The sequence below is a fragment of the Pseudophryne corroboree genome, chromosome 8 (genome assembly GCF_028390025.1).
Source record: "Pseudophryne corroboree isolate aPseCor3 chromosome 8, aPseCor3.hap2, whole genome shotgun sequence".
Classification (NCBI taxonomy): Eukaryota; Metazoa; Chordata; class Amphibia; order Anura; family Myobatrachidae; genus Pseudophryne; species Pseudophryne corroboree.
Genome location: NC_086451.1, coordinates 262,779,272 through 262,800,289, shown reverse-complemented (window position 1 = coordinate 262,800,289; position 21,018 = coordinate 262,779,272). Strand labels below are relative to the sequence as shown.

Sequence of the window (21,018 nt, the reverse complement as noted above, 5' to 3'; positions counted from 1 at the left end):
GTGGGACAACATCACGGCAGTCGCCCACGTAAACAGACAGGGCGGCACAAGAAGCAGGAGGGCAATGGCAGAAACTGCAAGGATTCTTCGCTGGGCGGAAAATCATGTGATAACACTGTCAGCAGTGTTCATTCCGGGAGTGGACAACTGGGAAGCAGACTTCCTCAGCAGGCACGACCTCCACCCGGGAGAGTGGGGACTTCATCGGGAAGTCTTCCACATGATTGTGAACCGTTGGGAAAGACCAAAGGTGGACATGATGGCGTCCCGCCTGAACAAAAAACTGGACAGGTATTGCGCCAGGTCAAGAGACCCTCAGGCAATAGCTGTGGACGTTCTGGTAACACCGTGGGTGTACCAGTCGGTGTATGTGTTCCCTCCTCTGCTTCTCATACCCAAGGTACTGAGAATTATAAGACGTAGAGGAGTAAGAACTATACTCGTGGCTCCGGATTGGCCAAGAAGGACTTGGTACCCGGAACTTCAAGAAATGCTCACAGAGGACTCATGGCCTCTGCCGCTAAGAAGGGACTTGCTTCAGCAAGTACCATGTCTGTTCCAAGACTTACCGCGGCTGCGTTTGACGGCATGGCGGTGGAACGCCGGATCCTAAGGGAAAAAGGCATTCCGGAAGAGGTCATTCCTACCCTGGTCAAAGCCAGGAAGGAGGTGACCGCACAACATTATCACCACATGTGGCGAAAATATGTTGCGTGGTGTGAGGCCAGGAAGGCCCCACGAAGAAATTTCAACTCGGTCGATTCCTGCATTTCCTGCAAACAGGAGTGTCTATGGGCCTCAAATTGGGGTCCATTAGGGTTCAAATTTCGGCCCTGTCAATTTTCTTCCAGAAAAGATTGGCTTCAGTTCCTGAAGTCCAGAAGTTTGTCAAGGGAGTACTGCATATACAACCCCCTTTTGTGCCTCCAGTGGCACTGTGGGATCTCAACGTAGTTCTGGGATTCCTCAAATCACATTGGTTTAAACCGCTCAAATCTGTGGATTTGAAATATCTCACATGGAAAGTGACCATGCTGTTGGCCCTGGCCTCGGCCAGGCGAGTGTCAGAATTGGCGGCTTTGTCTCACAAAGCCCATATCTGATTGTCCATTCGGACAGGGCAGAGCTGCGGACTCGTCCCCAGTTTCTCCCTAAGGTGGTGTCAGCGTTTCACCTGCACCAGCTTATTGTGGTACCTGCGGCTACTAGGGACTTGGAGGACTCCAAGTTGCTGGATGTTGTCAGGGCCCTGAAAATATAGGTTCCAGGACGGCTGGAGTCAGGAAAACTGACTTGCTGTTATCCTGTAGGCACCCAAAAAACTGGGTGCTCTTGCTTCTAAGCAGACGATTGCTAGTTGGATGTGTAGTACAATTCAGCTTGCACATTCTGTGGCAGGCCTGCCACAGCCAAAATATGTAAATGCCCATTCCACAAGGAAGGTGGGCTCATCTTGGGCGGCTGCCCGAGGGGTCTCGGCTTTACAACTTTGCCGAGCTGCTACTTGGTCAGGGGCACACCCTGGCTGAGGAGGACCTGGAGTTCTCTCATTCGGTGCTGCAGAGTCATCCGCACTCTCCCGCCCGTTTGGGAGCTTTGGTATAATCCCCATGGTCCTGACGGAGTCCCCAGCATCCACTTAGGACGTCAGAGAAAATAAGAATTTACTTACCGATAATTCTATTTCTCGTAGTCCGTAGTGGATGCTGGGCGCCCATCCCAAGTGCGGATTGTCTGCAATACTTGTACATAGTTATTGTTACAAAAATCGGGTTATTATTGTTGTGAGCCATCTTTTCAGAGGCTCCGCTGTTATCATGCTGTTAACTGGGTTCAGATCACAGGTTGTACAGTGTGATTGGTGTGGCTGGTATGAGTCTTACCCGGGATTCAAAATCCTTCCTTATTGTGTACGCTCGTCCGGGCACAGTATCCTAACTGAGGCTTGGAGGAGGGTCATAGGGGGAGGAGCCAGTGCACACCACCTGATCCTAAAGCTTTTACTTTTGTGCCCTGTCTCCTGCGGAGCCGCTATCCCCATGGTCCTGACGGAGTCCCCAGCATCCACTACGGACTACGAGAAATAGAATTATCGGTAAGTAAATTCTTATTTTCTCTGACGTCCTAGTGGATGCTGGGAACTCCGAAAGGACCATGGGGAATAGCGGCTCCGCAGGAGACTGGGCACAACTAAAGAAAGCTTTTAGGTCACCTGGTGTGCACTGGCTCCTCCCACTATGACCCTCCTCCAAGCCTCAGTTAGATTTTGTGCCCGGCCGAGGTTGGATGCACACTAGGGGCTCTCCTGAGCTTCTAAAAAGAAAGTATATAATTATGTTTTTTATTTTACAGTGAGACCTGCTGGCAACAGGCTCACTGCAGCGAGGGACTAAGGGGAGAAGAAGCGAACCTACCTGCTTGCAGCTAGCTTGGGCTTCTTAGGCTACTGGACACCATTAGCTCCAGAGGGATCGACCGCATGGAACTGGCCTTGGTGTTCGGTCCCGGAGCTGCGCCGCCGTCCCCCTTACAGAGCCAGAAGCAAGAAGAGGTCCGGAAAATCGGCGGCAGAAGACATCAGTCTTCACCAAGGTAGCGCACAGCACTGCAGCTGTGCGCCATTGCTCCTCATACACACTTCACACTCCGGTCACTGAGGGTGCAGGGCGCTAGGGGGGGGCGCCCTGAGCAGCAATAAAAACACCATGGCTGGCAAAAATACCACAATATATAGCCCCAGAGGCTATCTATGTGATAATTACCCCTGCCAGAATCCATAAAAAAGCGGGAGAAAAGTCAGCGAAAAAGGGGCGGAGCTATCTCCTTCAGCACACTGGCGCCATTTCTCCCTCACAGCTCCGCTGGAAGGAAGCTCCCTGGCTCTCCCCTGCAGTCTACACTACAGAAAAGGGTAAAAAAGAGAGGGGGGGCACTAAATTTAGGCGCAGTATATATAACAGCAGCTATAGGGGACATAATTCAGTTAGTCCCTGCATTATATAGCGCTCTGGTGTGTGCTGGCATACTCTCACTCTGTCTCCCCAAAGGGCTTTTGTGGGTCCTGTCCTCTTAGAGCATTCCCTGTGTGTGTGCGGTGTGTCGGTACGGCTGTGTCGACATGTTTGATGAGGATAATGATGTGGAGGCGGAGCAGATGCCTATAGAAGGGATGTCACCCCCTGCGGGGCAGACACCTGAGTGGATGGACTTATGGAAGGAATTGCGTGCACGTGTCGACTCCTTACACAAAAATTTGACGACATGCCAAATGCGGGACAGCCGGCTTCTCAGCTCGTGCCTGTCCAGGCGTCTCAAAGGCCATCGGGGGCTCTAAAACGCCCGCTACCTCAGATGGCAGACGCGGATGTCGACACGGATACTGACACCAGTGTCGACGACGATGAGTCTAGTCTAATGTCCACTAAGGCCATTCGTTGCATGATTGAAGCAATGAAAGAGGTGTTACAAATTTCTGATATAAACCCAGGTACCACTAAAAAGGGTATTATGTTTGGGGAGAAAAAACTACCCGTAGTTTTTCCCCCATCAGAAGAATTAAATGAAGTGTGTGAAGAAGCGTGGGCTTTCCCTGATAAAAGATTGGTAATCTCTAAGAAGTTACTAATGGCGTTCCCTTTCCCGCCAGAGGATAGGTCACGTTGGGAGACACCCCCTAGGGTGGATAAAGCGCTCACACGTTTGTCAAAAAAGGTGGCACTACCGTCTCCGGATACGGCCGCCCTCAAGGAACCTGCTGATAGAAAGCAGGAGGCGATCCTGAAGTCTGTATATACACACTCAGGCATTATACTTAGACCAGCTATTGCGTCAGCATGGATGTGCAGTGCTGCCGCTGCGTGGTCAGATTCCCTGTCAGAAAATATTAACACCCTAGACAGGGACACTATTCTGCTAACCATAGAGCATATAAAAGACTCAGTCTTATACATGAGAGATGCACAGAGGGAGATCTGCCGGCTGGCATCTAAAATAAGTGCATTGTCCATTTCTGCTAGGAGAGGCTTATGGACTCGCCAGTGGACAGGGGATGCAGATTCAAAAAGGCACATGGAAGTTTTGCCTTATAAGGGTGAGGAGTTATTTGGGGATGGTCTCTCGGACCTAGTTTCCACAGCAACTGCTGGGAAGTCAGCATTTTTACCCCATGTTCCCTCACAGCCTAAAAAGGCGCCGTTTTATCAGGTACAGTCCTTTCGGACTCAGAAAAACAGGCGTGGAAAAGGCGGGTCCTTTCTGTCCAGAGGCAGAGGTAGGGGAAAAAGGATGCAACAAACAGCAGGTTCCCAGGAGCAAAAGTCCTCCCCCGCTTCTTCCAAGTCCGCCGCATGACGGTGGGGCTCCGCAGGCGGAGCCAGGTACGGTGGGGGGCCGCCTCAAAAATTTCAGCGATCAGTGGGCTCGCTCACAGGTGGATCCCTGGATCCTGCAAATAGTATCTCAAGGGTACAAACTGGAATTCGAGGCGTCTCCACCCCACCGGTTCCTAAAATCTGCCTTGCCGATTACTCCTTCAGACAGGGAGGCTGTGCTAGCGGCAATTCACAAGCTGTATTCCCAGCAGGTGATAATCAAGGTGCTCCTATTTCAACAAGGACGGGGGTTGCTATTCCACACTGTTTGTGGTACCGAAACCGGACGGTTCGGTGAGACCCTTTTTAAATTTGAAATCCTTGAACACATACATAAAAAAATTCAAGTTCAAGATGGAATCGCTCAGGGCGGTTATTGCAAGCCTGGACGAGGGGGATTACATGGTATCCCTGGACATCAAGGATGCTTACCTGCATGTCCCCATTTACTATCCTCACCAGGAGTACCTCAGATTTGTGGTACAGGATTGCCATTACCAATTCCAGACGCTGCCGTTTGGACTCTCCACGGCACCGAGGGTGTTTACCATGGTAATGGCGGAAATGATGATACTCCTTCGAAGAAAGGGAGTTTTAATTATCCCGTACTTGGACGATCTCCTAATAAAGGCGAGGTCCAAGGAGCAGTTGTTGGTGGGAGTAGCACTATCTCAGGAGGTGCTACACCAGCACGGTTGGATTCTGAATATTCCAAAATCACAGCTGGTTCCGACGACACGTCTACTGTTCCTGGGTATGATTCTGGATACAGTCCAGAAAAAAGTGTTTCTCCCGGAGGAGAAAGCCAAGGAGCTGTCATCTCTAGTCAGAGACCTCCTGAAACCAAAACAGGTATCGGTGCATCACTGCACGCGGGTCCTGGGAAAGATGGTGGCTTCTTACGAAGCAATTCCTTTCGGCAGGTTCCATGCCAGAATCTTTCAGTGGGACCTGTTGGACCAATGGTCCGGATCGCATCTTCAGATGCATCGCCTAATAACCCTGTCTCCAAGAACCAGGGTGTCTCTGCTGTGGTGGCTGCAGAGTGCTCATCTTCTAGAGGGCCGCAGATTCGGCATACAGGACTGGGTCCTGGTGACCACGGATGCCAGCCTTCGAGGCTGGGGGGCAGTCACACAGGGAAGAAACTTTCAAGGACTATGGTCGAGTCAGGAGACTTCCCTACACATAAATATTCTGGAACTAAGGGCCATTTACAATGCCCTAAGGCAGGCAAAATCCCTGCTGCTACACCAGCCGGTACTGATCCAGTCAGACAACATCACGGCAGTCGCCCATGTAAATCGACAGGGCGGCACAAGAAGCAGGATGGCAATGGCAGAAGCCACAAGGATTCTCCGATGGGCGGAAAATCACGTACTAGCACTGTCAGCAGTGTTCATTCCGGGAGTGGACAACTGGGAAGCAGACTTTCTCAGCAGGCACGACCTCCACCCGGGAGAGTGGGGACTTCATCCAGAAGTCTTCACGCTGATTGTAAATCGATGGGAACGGCCACAGGTGGACATGATGGCGTCCCGCCTAAACAAAAAACTAGAGAGATATTGCGCCAGGTCAAGGGACCCTCAGGCGATAGCTGTGGACGCTCTAGTGACACCGTGGGTGTACCAGTCAGTTTATGTGTTCCCTCCTCTGCCTCTCATACCAAGGGTACTGAGAATAATAAGAAAACGAGGAGTAAGAACAATACTCGTGGTTCCGGATTGGCCAAGACGAGCGTGGTACCCGGAACTTCAAGAGATGATCTCAGAGGACCCATGGCCTCTGCCGCTCAGACAGGACCTGCTGCAGCAGGGGCCCTGTCTGTTCCAAGACTTACCGCGGCTGCGTTTGACGGCATGGCGGTTGAACGCCGGATCCTGAAGGAAAAGGGCATTCCGGAGGAAGTCATTCCTACGCTGATTAAAGCCAGGAAAGATGTAACTGCAAAGCATTATCACCGCATATGGCGGAAATATGTTGCTTGGTGTGAGGCCAAAAAGGCCCCAACATCGGAATTTCAACTAGGTCGATTTCTGCATTTCCTACAAGCAGGAGTGACTATGGGCCTGAAATTAGGCTCCATTAAGGTACAGATCTCGGCTCTGTCGATTTTCTTCCAGAAAGAACTAGCTTCACTACCTGAAGTTCAGACGTTTGTGAAAGGAGTGCTGCATATTCAGCCCCCGTTTGTGCCTCCAGTGGCACCTTGGGATCTCAACGTGGTGTTGAGTTTCTTAAAATCACATTGGTTTGAGCCACTTAAAACCGTGGATCTAAAATATCTCACGTGGAAAGTGGTCATGTTGTTGGCCTTGGCTTCGGCCAGGCGTGTGTCAGAATTGGCAGCTTTGTCATGTAAAAGCCCTTATCTGATTTTCCATATGGATAGGGCGGAATTGAGGACTCGTCCCCAGTTTCTCCCTAAGGTGGTATCAGCTTTTCACTTGAACCAACCTATTGTGGTGCCTGCGGCTACTAGGGACTTGGAGGATTCCAAGTTACTGGACGTAGTCAGGGCCTTGAAAATGTATGTTTCCAGGACGGCTAGAGTCAGGAAAACTGACTCGCTATTTATCCTGTATGCACCCAACAAACTGGGTGCTCCTGCTTCTAAGCAGACTATTGCTCGCTGGATTTGTAGCACAATTCAGCTGGCGCATTCTGCGGCTGGACTGCCGCATCCTAAATCAGTAAAAGCCCATTCCACAAGGAAGGTGGGCTCATCTTGGGCGGCTGCCCGAGGGGTCTCGGCTTTACAACTTTGCCGAGCTGCTACTTGGTCAGGGGCAAACACGTTTGCAAACTTCTACAAATTTGATACCCTGGCTGAGGAGGACCTTGAGTTCTCTCATTCGGTGCTGCAGAGTCATCCGCACTCTCCCGCCCGTTTGGGAGCTTTGGTATAATCCCCATGGTCCTTTCGGAGTTCCCAGCATCCACTAGGACGTCAGAGAAAATAAGATTTTACTCACCGGTAAATCTATTTCTCGTAGTCCGTAGTGGATGCTGGGCGCCCATCCCAAGTGCGGATTGTCTGCAATACTTGTACATAGTTATTGTTAACTAAAGGGTTATTGTTGAGCCATCTGAGAGGCTCAGTTGTTTTCATACTGTTAAACTGGGTATAGTATCACGAGTTATACGGTGTGATTGGTGTGGCTGGTAAGAGTCTTACCCGGGATTCAAAATCCTTCCTTATTATGTCAGCTCGTCCGGGCCAAGTGTCCTAACTGAGGCTTGGAGGAGGGTCATAGTGGGAGGAGCCAGTGCACACCAGGTGACCTAAAAGCTTTCTTTAGTTGTGCCCAGGCTCCTGCGGAGCCGCTATTCCCCATGGTCCTTTCGGAGTTCCCAGCATCCACTACGGACTACGAGAAATAGATTTACCGGTGAGTAAAATCTTATTTTTTGTGAGCACCTAAAGCATATATACTTGTGTACTGTAGGTAAAATATCTGCTTTGATATAGTTCTTTTTCTTGCCCCATTCCATAATGATACAACACTCCACCACGTATTATGCTGGCACCAGATAATCTGTGTCAGGGAATGTGCACAAATGATTGGTTTTTCCTACTGAAATGTGGTGTAATGTTTTAAACTCTTCTGACTGATCCAGCTGTTCTTACATTTGTACCCTACAGTTAAATGCCATGGCCAACAGAGCTGCGGGGAAGGGGTATGAAAATGAAGACAATTACCCTAATATACACTTCCAGTTTATTGGGATCGAGAATATCCATGTAATGCGAGGAAGCCTGCAGAAGCTATTAGAGGGTATAAACATACTGATTTTTATTTATTTTGATTTTACTAAAGAAATTGTCCTTTAATTTCTATAAAAATGCACAAAATCAACCCTTATTTATAATCATGATATTGTTGTACACAGTTATTCAGTCACCATTTGCTTAACGCTTCTGCATCACTGCTGATTCCATTGAGGATGATAAAAGATGTAGTATTTAACGCTGGTCAAATAGATCTAGGCTCCAACTTTAACCAGGACATCTTAACAAAATGGAGATTAAATCTGTCCATCTTAAAGAACGAACATCTGGATTTTTAGATTTTGTTGCAATCCTTTTGTCTTTCCTTTTAGTTATCTTCACACAATTCCGCTAACATACATATACTCAGCAAATTTTACTCTGCTACTTGCAACCTATGGAGCAAAGTTTATTATGTGCTATATTGTAGGTTTGATATGGTTTTGTGGCCCTAAACTAAGTTTATGTATGAAATGTGTCAGATCTTGCACACATGGGTGCTTTCTATGCTCTTTTCTGTCCCTTCTGCCTGTGCAATGTTCATCATTCGGTAAATGCAGCATAAACTGCAGTGGGCTAGGGATCATTGATTTATATGAGGTACACAAGCACCTTACACCCAGTATATTCACAGTGAACGATGAACATTATCCAATATGGTAATACAGAATTATCTACTTAAGCCATGGTCCACCCATTCACGATGAATGTTTTGTCGTGATTAGTGCAATTTTTGCTGCATTTTGCACTGGTGCATGAAATTTGCTTGTGTGTACTAGCAATTATTTTAATTCTGAAATAAACCTTAGAGATGTTATGTTTAAGTCATGGATTGTATGGATACACATTAGGTTCACTGGGGGTCATTCCGAGTTGATCGTAGCTGTGCTAAATTTAGCACAGCTACGATCATGTTCACCTGCGTTGGCTGGACCGCGCCCCCAAAACGACGGCCAAACGCCCAGCGTCCGCCTCTGCCTGTCAGTCAGGCAGAGGCGAACGCTAGGGAACGACGGCCTTCTGCCGCCCGGCATGTGCCGGCTCACTGTGGCGCCGGCGCATGCGCAGTACCGACCCGATCGCTGCAATAAACTGCAGCGAGCGTTCGGGTCGGAATGACCCCCATTGTTTTGTGTGATGTGCTGCAAAGGGGTAGCATTAGACCATATGATTATTGGATATATTAAAATGTATACTGTAATTTCTGCTGTGGGGTACACTGAGCTCCACGGGGAATGACATTGGGGTGTGTAGAGTAGGATCTTGATCCGAGGCACCAACAGGCTAAAAGCTTTGACTGTTCCCAGAATGCATAGCGCCGCCTCCTCTATAACCCCGCCTCCATGCGCAGGAGCTCAGTTTTGTAGTTGGTGCCATGCAGTGCAGGCATACAACAGGTGGGCTGCTCCAGCAGCCCTCAGAAGCTTTTTTTAAAGTGAAAAATTAAGACTTCAAGGGCTGCAGCATAGACACTGTGAGTGTTAGATGTCATAAACAGATATGGGTTTGATTCAAATGCCCCTGTACGTTAGACTGGTGGTGCACCCAGAAGTCAGTAATTGTTTACTGTAAACCTGGTGTACAAGAAAAAGAAAGTAGACTTCTTTTGTAGAAAAAATGAAATATTTTTAAATGGAAAAGTTAAAACTTAACTTTTATGTAACATAATTAAAAAATTAATCTCCTATGACAAATGAACACAAAAACATTCCAAAGACAAAACAAAACAATTATAAGACAAATTAAAAAGCGGTTGTCAGTGGAAGCATATATTGTTAAATATTTAGGATATATATACTGTAATATAATTAATCAAGATATAAGCAAACCGATCCGGCGGCAAGAACAATTAATTAGTGTCCAAGTGTATACTGAAACAAACTGTTAGACTTAACACAATATCTGAACCCTTGACTCAAGAGAGCTCGAAAGTCTATATGCTAAGGTGATGCTCCAAAGGCGGACTCTGGTGGATTTTCGGTGGGATGCCTCTGATAGTCAAGTTAGAATGACAGATTAAATATGAATCTGCTGTCAACGTTAGACAGGCATTTCTCCTAGTTCTAAACCTACTGCACTAGGTATTCTCTGGTGGTCCCCCGCTGGGTACTGACCTTGCCCTCAGCTGTTTGGCTTCCAAGATCGGACGGTATTGGGCATAAGCAGTGAGGTATGATAGTAGGTTATAGGTATTTATTATGCAACCATCTCCTGAATCATTGATGAGAGTCCAGAAAATACTTAGAAAGAGAAGATATAATGGATCTGCTTTTGGTGTTAGGTGAGGGATAGTTATCCCACCAGCTGAGAAAGCTGCCGAGGGAGGATAAGTCCCTCAAATCACCAATGAGAGTCCTGAATCAAAAGAGTATGTTAGAAGGAGGGCAAATCCCTGGCCTGCAAGATCCAAGGTCAGAATTGCCTTTTACCTATCCATGTCTATTCATTGCATCCCATTAACTACAGAGCAACAATAATTACTCCACAGATGCACAATAGGTCTAAGCATTGGGCTGATACGGTGGATAGGTAAAAGGCAATTCTGACCTTGGATCTTCACTTGGTCTATCACTGAGTTGGTGGCTACAGGACCAACAGTTGAGCAGGGGCCGTCCCTTCTGGATCTCGGACTGGGTCCTCTTGACAACGGATGCCAGTCTGCGGGGTTGGGGCGCGGTGTTGGAGCAACACTCTCTCCAGGGTCGGTGGACCAGGGAGGAATCTCTACTCCCGATAAACATTCTGGAATTGCGGGCAAGGTTCAATGCGTTGACAATGGCCCTACCTCTAGTACAGAACAGGCCTTTTCAAGTACAATCAGACAAACGCCACCTCTGTGGCGTACATAAATCATCAAGGCGGCACTCGTAGCCGCATGGTAATGCTGGAAGTATCAAAGATCCTCCGTTGGGCGGAACGCCATCTGCCAGCAATATCAGTAGTGTTCATTCCCGGAGTCCTTAACTTGGGAGCGGATTTCCTCAGTCGTCAGGACGTTCACGCCGGAGAGCAGAGTCTTCATCCAGAAGTCTTTCAACTCCTAGTGGACAAGTGGGGCCTACCAGATGTAGACCTGATGGCGTTCTCGACACAATCACAAGGTTCTGGTCTTCGGATGAAGGACAAGGGATCCTCAAGCAGTGTTCGTGGACGCACTGGCAATTCCATGGAGCTTTCGGCTGCCATATGTGTTCCCTCCAGTGTCACTCCTGCCCAGGGTACTGCGGAAGTTCAAGCAAGAAGGAGGAATACTACTTCTAGTCGTTCCAGCATGGCCCAGACGGCATTGGTTCTTAGACCTGCAGGGTTTCTCGATACAGCATCCTCTTCTTCTTCCTCAACGCCCAGACCTCCTCGTTCAGTGCTCTTGTGTCTGTCCGGACCTGGCCAGACTGGCTTTGACGGCTTGGCTCTTGAAGCTTCACTCCCGAGGCTCAAGGGATTCTCTGAGGCGGTTATTCAAACTATGTTGAAAGCCTGTAAACCGGCTTCTGCACGGATTTATCATAGGGTCTGGAATTCTTACCTGGTGTGCTGGTAAGAATTATGGTGCATATACTTTCAAAACTTCCAGACTTTTGGCTTTTCTGCAACAGGGCCTGGACTTAGGCCTTTGTCTGGCCTCCCTCAAGGTTCACATTTCTGCCTTGTCGGTGTGGTTTCAGAGGAAAATTGCATTTCTCCCTGACGTTCATACTTTCAATCAAGGTGATTTACGGATTCGGCCTCCTTATGTCCCTCCGGTGGCTCCATGGGATCTGTCTGTCTGTTTTGAATTTCCTACAAGAGTCTCCATTTGAACCACTTGAGTTTATGGACCTTAAATATCTTACTCTCAAGGTCATGTTTCTGCTGGCTATTGCCTCTGCTAGGATGGACTTAGGCGCTTTGTCCGGTCGTCCACCCTTTCTGATTTTCACTGTGACCGGGTTGTTCTTCGAACTCGCCCTGGTTATCTACCTAAGGTGGTATCATCTTTTTATCTTAACCAAGAAATTGTGGTTCCGGCATTTATCTTTTCTGGTTTGTCCTCCAAAGAGCGGTCTTTGGATGTGGTACGGGCTCTCTGTATTTACGTAGAGTACTGCCTCCCTCAGGAAGTCGGATACCCTTTTTGTACTTTGTAGTTTTCACAAACGTGGCTGGCCTGAGAACAAGCAAACCTTTGCCAGATGGATTAGAATGGTGATTGCACAAGCCTATGCGCAGGCAGGTCTCCCAGCTCCTGCTGCTAGCAAAGTCCGCTGAACAATTGTGGTCCTCTGTGAACACATTAGGTTTTATACCTTTGATACTTCCGCCTCCCAGGATGCTTCCTTTGGACGCCAGGTTCTCATAGCCGCCAAGGCGTGTCCCCTCCCTTGAGGAACTGCTTTGGGACATCCCCAATGTATTCCCTGTGGAACACAGTGTACCCCGCTGCAGAAAAGGAGATTTATGGTAGACTTACCATAGTTAAATCTTTCTGCAAGGTACACTGGATTCCACGCCCACCCTGACGCACTTAGCTTCTTTGGGTTTGTTTGGCATTAGCTGCTAGTCCCTTCTCCTGTCGTGAGAATGTGGGTCCATCCCTTTCTCCGGCAGGGTCCACAGGTTATCCACAGAATAATAATGGGATATGATGGAGCGACAGCGGATTGGCACCAAACGATCACAAGCTTTCAGTCCTCCCAGGATGCAATGGGCCCATCCATATATCCCCGCCCACTGGCTCAGGCAAATCAGTTTTTTGTTTGGTGCGTCAGGAGCCGGACCATGGTCAGAGGGCTGCTGTTCTTGGCAGCCCTAAGCTTTCTTATTTTATTTTTATAGTCTTGCTATGTTTTTGAGCGATCTTTCCTAACGGCGTCTTATACGCATATTGGAAAGAGTCGCTCCAACAACTCTCTGCCGGGTCGCAACAACGCTTACCCATGTGTACAGTGCTGTCTCGACGGGCGTCTATGGCGGATATACTAGCAGGTCCAGCAGACGTTACCAGGCTGTGGCCGGAGCAGGCGGAGAAGGTAAGGCATCGATTCCACGTAGTCGGGGAATTTGGACACAGCCGCACTGTATTGGGAGGAGACTACCAAACAGTAGCTGACGCGCTGCCAACACGGGTGCTCCAGCGCTAGGCCTTAGGGATCATAAGGCACCAGGATTAGTATGAATCTGCGATCCCTAGGGTTGATGTCAGCGGTGGGGAGTTAGACGCTCTCCTGGTCGCCCCTCCCCCCAGTTCATGACGAGTTTCCCGCCATGAACTGTTGCCTCACTTCCGTCTCAGACGCTACCACGAGGGGTCTCGGTCGCAGCATAGGCCGCTGCGTCTGTGTTCACTAAGCGCTACTGCGAGGAGAACCGGTCGCAGTACAGGCATCTGTATGACCGGTGCGTCTGTATGCACAGGTCGTCTGTGTCCACCTAAGAGTTCCCGGAGCGGCAGTGTGAAAATGCTGATTATTTATCATGTCTAAGAGTGGCAAAGGTGACGAGGGTACACTCAAAGCAACACCAACACTCATATCATGTTTGTCTTGCAAAACTGTATTATACTCTCAGGATCTGGTACAGGATGGTTTATGTGCAAATTGTTTTGCGTTTCAGCAGATTACAAGGCGGATCCCTGTTCAACGTCAGATACAGAAAGATCCACCTTGGGCGATGTTTGCACAGACCTTGTCCAGTATAGCTGAACGGGTAATTCCTACAGCTTCACTACCAGGAATGGGGTACACTAATAACCCATACATGCAGCTCCCTACTTACGGTATATTTTTTTTACCTCACCAGCTTCTCCAAAAAGACAAGCTGATAAACCTAGTGTAAGTAACCGTCAACTTCACAGTCTACACAGGATGATTCATCGGACGATGAAAGCTCTACATACTCTACTTTGGCATACGATTAAGTAGTAGAAGATCTCAACTCAGTGGATATAGCTGAGCTAATTAGAGCAATAAAGGCCATTCTATCCTTAGAGGATTCAGCAGAGCCTGTGTTAAAAACCAAGGCACCTGTATTTAAACGGCCCAAAGCAGGTAAGACTGAGTTTCCAGGGTCAGACCAGCTAACGGAAATCATGGAACAGGCTTGGGCTACACCCAGTAAAAAATATACAATTCCCAAAAAATGGGATTCCAATTATCCTTTTCCAGCTGGGGACTGTTTAAAATGGGAAATGGCTCCCAAAGTAGATACGCATGTCTTTCGATTTAGTGCGAAAATCTATATTGCCTTTGCCATCAACGTCATTGGATTAGGTCACTGATAGGAGAGTGGATGGTTTTCTGAAAACCATAATTTCTGTCAGGGGCAGTCATAAGGTCAGCCATGGCTTCAGCTTGGATGGCAAAAGCAGTTGCTGCCTGAATAGAGGTACTGGAAAACGGTCTTTCAGCAACTTCAAGGGAGCAAGAATCCTATATAGCTCACATTAAACAGGCTGCAATATTCTTGGAAGAAGCAGCAATAGATATGGCCACTATTGCCTCCAGGGCATCGGCTTCAACAATAGCTGCACGCAGAGCACTTTGGTTACGTACATGGAAAGCTGATTCAGAATCTAAGAAGGTTCTGGAATCTTTGCCTTTTACTGGAAGCATTCTGTTTGGTAAAGAATTGACAGATATTCTGGAGTCAGAAGCAGACTCCAAAAGGGTAAAATTTCCTTCCACATATAACCCCAAATGTGGGGTCCTACTTTTTGGCCCTTTGGGTCACAAGGAAAAGCAAAAGGAAAAAGTGATCGTAAGCAGCCCCAATATAATAAATTTGGTAAGGTGAAAAAGCAATGGGCTACCAGAACGCCAGCCTCAAAACCAGAGAATAAGCCATCAGTTTGATAGTGCGGGCCTCCTCCTGGGGGACCCCAAGGTAGGGGGCCGACTTCTTCAGTTTGCACAGATCTGGCAGCATTCTACAACAGATGCCTGGGTGCAAGAAGTAGTATCTCTGGGGTATGTTTTTCCCTTCAAGAAGCATCCTCCTAGAAGGTTCTTCTGCACCAGCCCATCTCGGGTAGAAATGAAGGCCAGGGCTTTGCAAGAAGCAGTTCAGAAATTGCTTCAGTCAGGAGTAATTATTCCAGTACCCCCTGCACAATGGGGACAGGGGTTTTACTCCAACCTGTTTTTGGATCAGAAGCCAAATGAGTCATTCCGGCCAATTCTCAATCTCAAAATGCTGAACAAATACATTTGGGTACCTCTGTTTCACATGGAGACCATGACCAGTTTTGGCCATGGAACCAGGGGATTATATGGTATCCCTGGATATTCAGGATGCTTATCTACATGTTCCTATTGCACTGTCCCATCAGTGCTATCTCAGGTTCGCTATCCTCCAGCAGCATTTTCAGTTCCAGACATTACCTTTTGGGTTAGCCACGGCCCCCAGAGTATTTACCAAGATTATGGTGGTTATGGCAGCTTATCTTCGCAAGCAGGGGATAAGAATTTTTCCATACCTCGACGACCTGTTAATTCTAGCACAATGCTAGAAATGCTCCTGGACCATCTCAACAGACAGTAAAATGTCTGCAGAGGCACGGATGGCTCATAAATTAAACAAAATCGTAACTAGTTCCGTCACAACGGATGACTCACTTGGGGGCTGTACTGGATTCAAGTCTGCAGAAAATATTTTTTACCTCAGGACAAGATAGCCAAGGTACAGTCAAGAACTCAGGAGTTGCTACACAGTCAAACAATATCAATCCATGCAGCAATGCGACTGATGGGTTTGATGGTGTCAACATTCGACATGGTGGAGTATGTACAATTCCACTCAAGACCTCTGCAGCGTCTGATTCTGGTCAGATGGAATGGAATACATCAGACAATAAAGAAACAGACTATGGAACTTTCAAACAAGGTAAGAAAGTCATTAGCCTGGTGGCTACAAACATCCCATCTAGACAAGGGGAGACCCTTTTGGATATCAGATTGGGAGATCCTGACAACAGATGCCAGTCTTCAGGGCTGGGGAGCAGTGTCCGGGAGATTATGGTTCCAGGGACAATGGACAACAGAAGAAAGCCGCCTGCCAATAAATCTTTTAGAACTTTGGGCCATATACATAGCACTGATTCGGGCAAAGGACACTCTTTAAGGAAGACCAGTCCAGATCCGCTCGGACAATGTAACTGCAGTAGCGTACCTCAACCATCAGGGAAGAACGCATTGTCAAACAGCAATGAAGGAGGTAAGTCACATACTAAAATGGGCAGAACTCCATCTTCCAGCATTGTCTGCAGTATTCGTTCCGGGAGTCCTAAACTGGGAAGCAGACTTTCTCAGTTGACACGCCATTCAAGCAAGCGAATGGGCTCTACACCTGGAGGTCTTTCAGACTCCAGTAGACAAGTGGGGTTTGCCAGAGATAGATCTCATGGCGTCCAGTCTGAACAACAAAGTACCCGTATACGGGTCAAGAACAAAGGATCCCGGAGCAATCTTTGTGGACGCCCTGTCAGTGAAATGGGAATTTCATCTGGCGTATCTGTTTCCTCCGATCATCCTGCTACCCAGGGTGGTGAGGAAAATAAAAGAAGCAAAGGGTGCCATGATTCTAATAGCTCCGGCTTGGCCCAGAAGGCATTGGTACACAGATCTGCAGAGAATGTCGATGGATGCTCCACTTCTGCTCCCCAGCGTCCAGATCTACTAATGCAGGGTCCTTGTAACTACAGGCATCTGGATCGACTATCGTTGACGGTGTGGCTCTTAAAACCTCTCTCCTGAAGTCAAGAGGATTCTCACAACAGGTAATTCAAACAATGCTCAGAGCAAGGAAACCCTCCTCGGCTCGCATTTATCACCGAATATGGCAAGCCTTTATTCATTGGTGCAGTGAAAGACATATGAACCCGAAATTTGTCCAAATTTCTAGGGTCTTAGATTTCCTTCAGGCGGGAGTGGATAAAGGTTTGAAGGTGGCTTCCTTGAGAGTTCAAGTATCAGCATTGACTGTATGGTTCCAAAAGAAAATTGCCAATTTACAGGATATGCGTACTTTCTTTCAGGGAATGCTGCGCATTTAACTTCCCTTTGTTTCTCCTACAGTGCCTTGGGACTTAAATTTAGTCCTGAAAGCGCTTCAAGTTGCTCCATTTGAACCACTCAATAAAGTGGATCTTAAATGGTTGACAGCTAAAGTTCTCTTTCTACTAATTATGGCATCAGCTAGAAGAGTATCAGATTTAGGAGCGCTGTCTTGTCGTTCTCCTTTTCTGACTTTTTATCCAGATAAAGCAGTTCTCAGAACTAGGTCTGGGTATTTTCCGAAGGTGGTGTCTAAATTCCACCTTAATGAAGAAATTGTAGTCCCGGTTTTTCAGGTATCCGGACTTTCTGCGGGAGATGCGTCGCTGGACGAAGTCCGGGCATTAAGGATCTACGTGGATCGTACCAGCGCCATCAGAAAGACAGATTCTCTCTTCGTTCTCTACGGATTTCAAAAGAGAGGATGGCCTGCTACTAAACAGACGCTGGAAGAGATAGCTTCGAATGAAGATTTCAGAAGCATATTCTCGAGCTGATCTCCCTGTTCCGGATAATGTCTCTGCTCACTCTACTCGTAAGGTAGGTCCTTCATGGGCAGCACAAAATGGTGCTTCAGCAGAACAGATATGTAAAGCAGCCACATGGTCTTCCATTAACACATTCATTAGACATTATTACTTGGATACTTTTGCCTCTCATGACACAGAATTCGGGCAAAAGGTTCTCCTGTCCAATCAGGAGCGTCCCCACCACTAAATTGCTTTGGGAAATCCCATTGTTATCCTGTGGATAACCTGTGGACCCTGCCGGAGAAATATATGTTATGGTAAGAACTTACCGTTGATAACTGTATTTCTCCTAAGTCCACAGGGATCCCACCCTGACGCACCTGATTTGAGGATCTTTCTACTCACTAAACCTCTTTCTTCTTGTATGGAAGGGTGTGCATGTGTGTTCTTCTCACCTGATTAGGGCTCTACATGATGCTCCTGCCTAAATGCTTTGGAATACAACTGATGTGCCTGAGCCAGTGGGCGGGGATATATGGACGGGTCCGTTCCATCCTGAGAGGACTGAAAGCTTGTGATCTTTTGGTGCCAATCCGCTGTCGCTCCATCATATCCCATTGGAACCCTGTGGACTTAGGAGAAATACCGTTATCAACGATAAGTTCTTACCATAACTTATATTTTGCCTGCTACTGCACTGGACTGGTTAACGAAACTGAGCTCCAGTTCCTGGAGGCGGGGCTATAAAGGAGGCGGTGCAATGTATCCTGGAAACAGTCAAAGCTTTAGCCTGTTGGTGCCTCGGATCAAGATCCAACTCTACACCCTGATGTATTCCCTGTGGAAACCAGTGTACCTCGCAGATAGAGATTTAATTATGGTAAGTCTACCATAGATCTCCTTTTCTCTCCTCTGGGGCCCCGACGGCTATGCTTTCCTACCCGGGGCCGTCTGTTCAGTCCTTTTGGTCTAACAGACTTCGATCTAGGGCCAGAGGTGTCTCCCAGTGCGAATAGAGGCACCAGAGGAAAGTCAAAAAGACCTGCAACCACCGGTTCTCAGGAACAGAGCACCAGTTCTGCTTCCACTAAGTCCTCAGCATGACTGTGCCCGCCCACCCACCCCGAGGAGATTTCAAGGTGAGAGCTTGATTGCGTCACTTCAGCCGCATCTGGGAAAGCTCCTGCCAGGATACCCTGGTAAAGGACCTAATTTCTCAGGGCTACCAGCTGGAGTTTGATGGTGCTCCTCCCCAACGATTTTTCAAATCAAGCTTGCCAGCTTTGGAGGATACGCAAGTTACGTTGCAACAGGCCATCCGAAAGTTGGTCCAGTCCCACATCATTGTTCCAGTACCAATACCACAACGAGGCAGGGGTTATTACTCCAACCTGTTTGTGGTACCTAAGCCAGATGGCTCGGTAAGGCCCATTTTGAATCTAAAGTCCTTGAACCCTTACCTAAAGGTTTTCAAGTTCAAAATGGAATCCCTGAGGGCAGTGATTGCGGGCCTGGAAGAACAGGAATTCCTGGTTTCCTTGGATATCAAGGACGCCTACCTTCATATTCTAATTTGGCCACCTCATCAGGCTTATCTGATCTGAGGTTTGCCCTCCTGGACGTTTACTACCAGTTCCAGGCACTACCCTTTGGCCTGTCCACGGCTCCGAGAGTATTCATAAAGGTGATGGCAGAGATGATGTTCCAACTCTGGGTCCAGTAGGTCAATGTTGTCCCTTACCTGGACTATCTTCTGACAAAAGCAAGATCCATGGAGCTTTTACTGCTCCGTATCGACCACACTATCCAACTTCTGTCACGCCATGGGTGGATTCTCAATTTACAGAAGTCCCACCTGGAGCCAACTCAGCGGCTCCTGTTCCTGGGGATGTTACTGGATACAGTGGCCCAGAAGGTGTTCCTCCCAGAAGACAAAGCGAGAACACTTCAGGAGATGGTCAGCATGGTGCTCCGACCTGCCCGAGTGTCCATCCATCTTTGCATCAGATTTTAAAGGCGATCCAATATGGGAGGTTCCATGCCAGAACATTTCAATTGGATCTCCTGAGCAAGTGGTCCGAATCACATCTACAGATGACCCAGATGCTTCGGCTGTCACCTCAGCCCAGGATTTCCCTCATGTGGTGGCTGCAGTCCTCCAATCTCCTGGAAGGCTGGAGTTTCAGGATTCAGGATTGGACCCTCCTCACGTCGTATACGAGTCTGCGAGGATTGGGAGCTGTCACCCAAGGGGCGCAGTTCCAGGGCAGGTGGTCAGCCCACGAAGCCCTCCTTCCGATCAACATTCTGGAACTTCGGGCGATCTACAATGCTCTGCTTCAGGCCTCTCCTCTGCTCACGGATCACGCGATCCAAGTTCAGTCGAGCAACACCACAGCGGTGGCGTACATCAATCGGCAAGGAGGGACAAAAAGCAGAGCCTGCATGCGAGAGGTGTCAAAGATACTCCTCTGGGTGGAAAGAAATGCAAGAGCAATGTCGGCAATCTTCATTCCGGGTGTGGACAACTGGGAAGCGGGCTTCCTGAGTCGTCATGATCTCCACCCGTGGAGTAAGGACTCCACCATCAAGTGTTCCAGCAGATCATCCACCGGTGGGGCTGCCCACAGATGGACATGATGGTTTCTCGACTCAACAAGAAGCTTCACTGGTATTGCTCACGAACCAGGGACCCTCAGACGTGGGCAGTGGATACACTGACGTCCCCTTGACCTTACCGGCGGTCTACCTGTTTCCTCTGATTCCGTTACTCCCAAGGGTGCTCAAGTGAATCAGAAATCGAGGAGTCCAGGCAATTCTGATTGCCCCGGATTGGCCTCGAAGGGTGTGGTACGCGGATCTTCTGGACATGTCCATCGAAGACCCTTGGCCTCTACCACTAAGAAGCGATCTTCAACAGGTACAGTTCATCTACCTGGACTTACGGCGACTTCGTTTGATGGCATGGAGGTTGAGCGGAACATCCTAGCTCACAAGGGTCTTTCCAAAAAGGTTATTGCTTCCATGGTTCAGGCCAGGAAACCTGTGACGTCAAAACACTATCATCATATCTGGAGAAGATCTGTCTCTTGGTGCGAGGAACGCACGTATCTGCCTGCAGGGTTCCACTTGGGACGTTTCTTACGTTTCCTGCAGGCTGGTATCGATAAGGGTTTACGTCTGGGTTCCATTACGGTCCAGATTTCAGCTCTCTCAATTTTCTTTCAGAAGAAATTGGCAGTGTTGCCAGAAGTTCAGACCTTTATGCAAGGGATACTCCACATACAAACTTCCTTTTATGCCACCTTCGGCACCCTGGGATTTGAATGTGGTGTTGGATTTTCTACAGTCCTCCTGGTTGGAACCTCTGACGACGG

The 21,018-nt window shown here is 48.2% G+C and overlaps 1 protein-coding gene across 1 annotated transcript in view; it reads left to right on the top strand.

The window, feature by feature from the left end:
* MTMR8 (myotubularin related protein 8) overlaps positions 1 to 21,018 on the top strand; it is a 156,730-nt gene that overhangs the window by 27,113 nt on the left and 108,599 nt on the right. Inside the window, exon 7 of the mRNA XM_063937216.1 lies at positions 8,017 to 8,149. Within this exon, the coding sequence (XP_063793286.1) occupies positions 8,017 to 8,149 (133 nt within the window). The remainder of the gene's footprint in view (positions 1 to 8,016; positions 8,150 to 21,018) is intronic.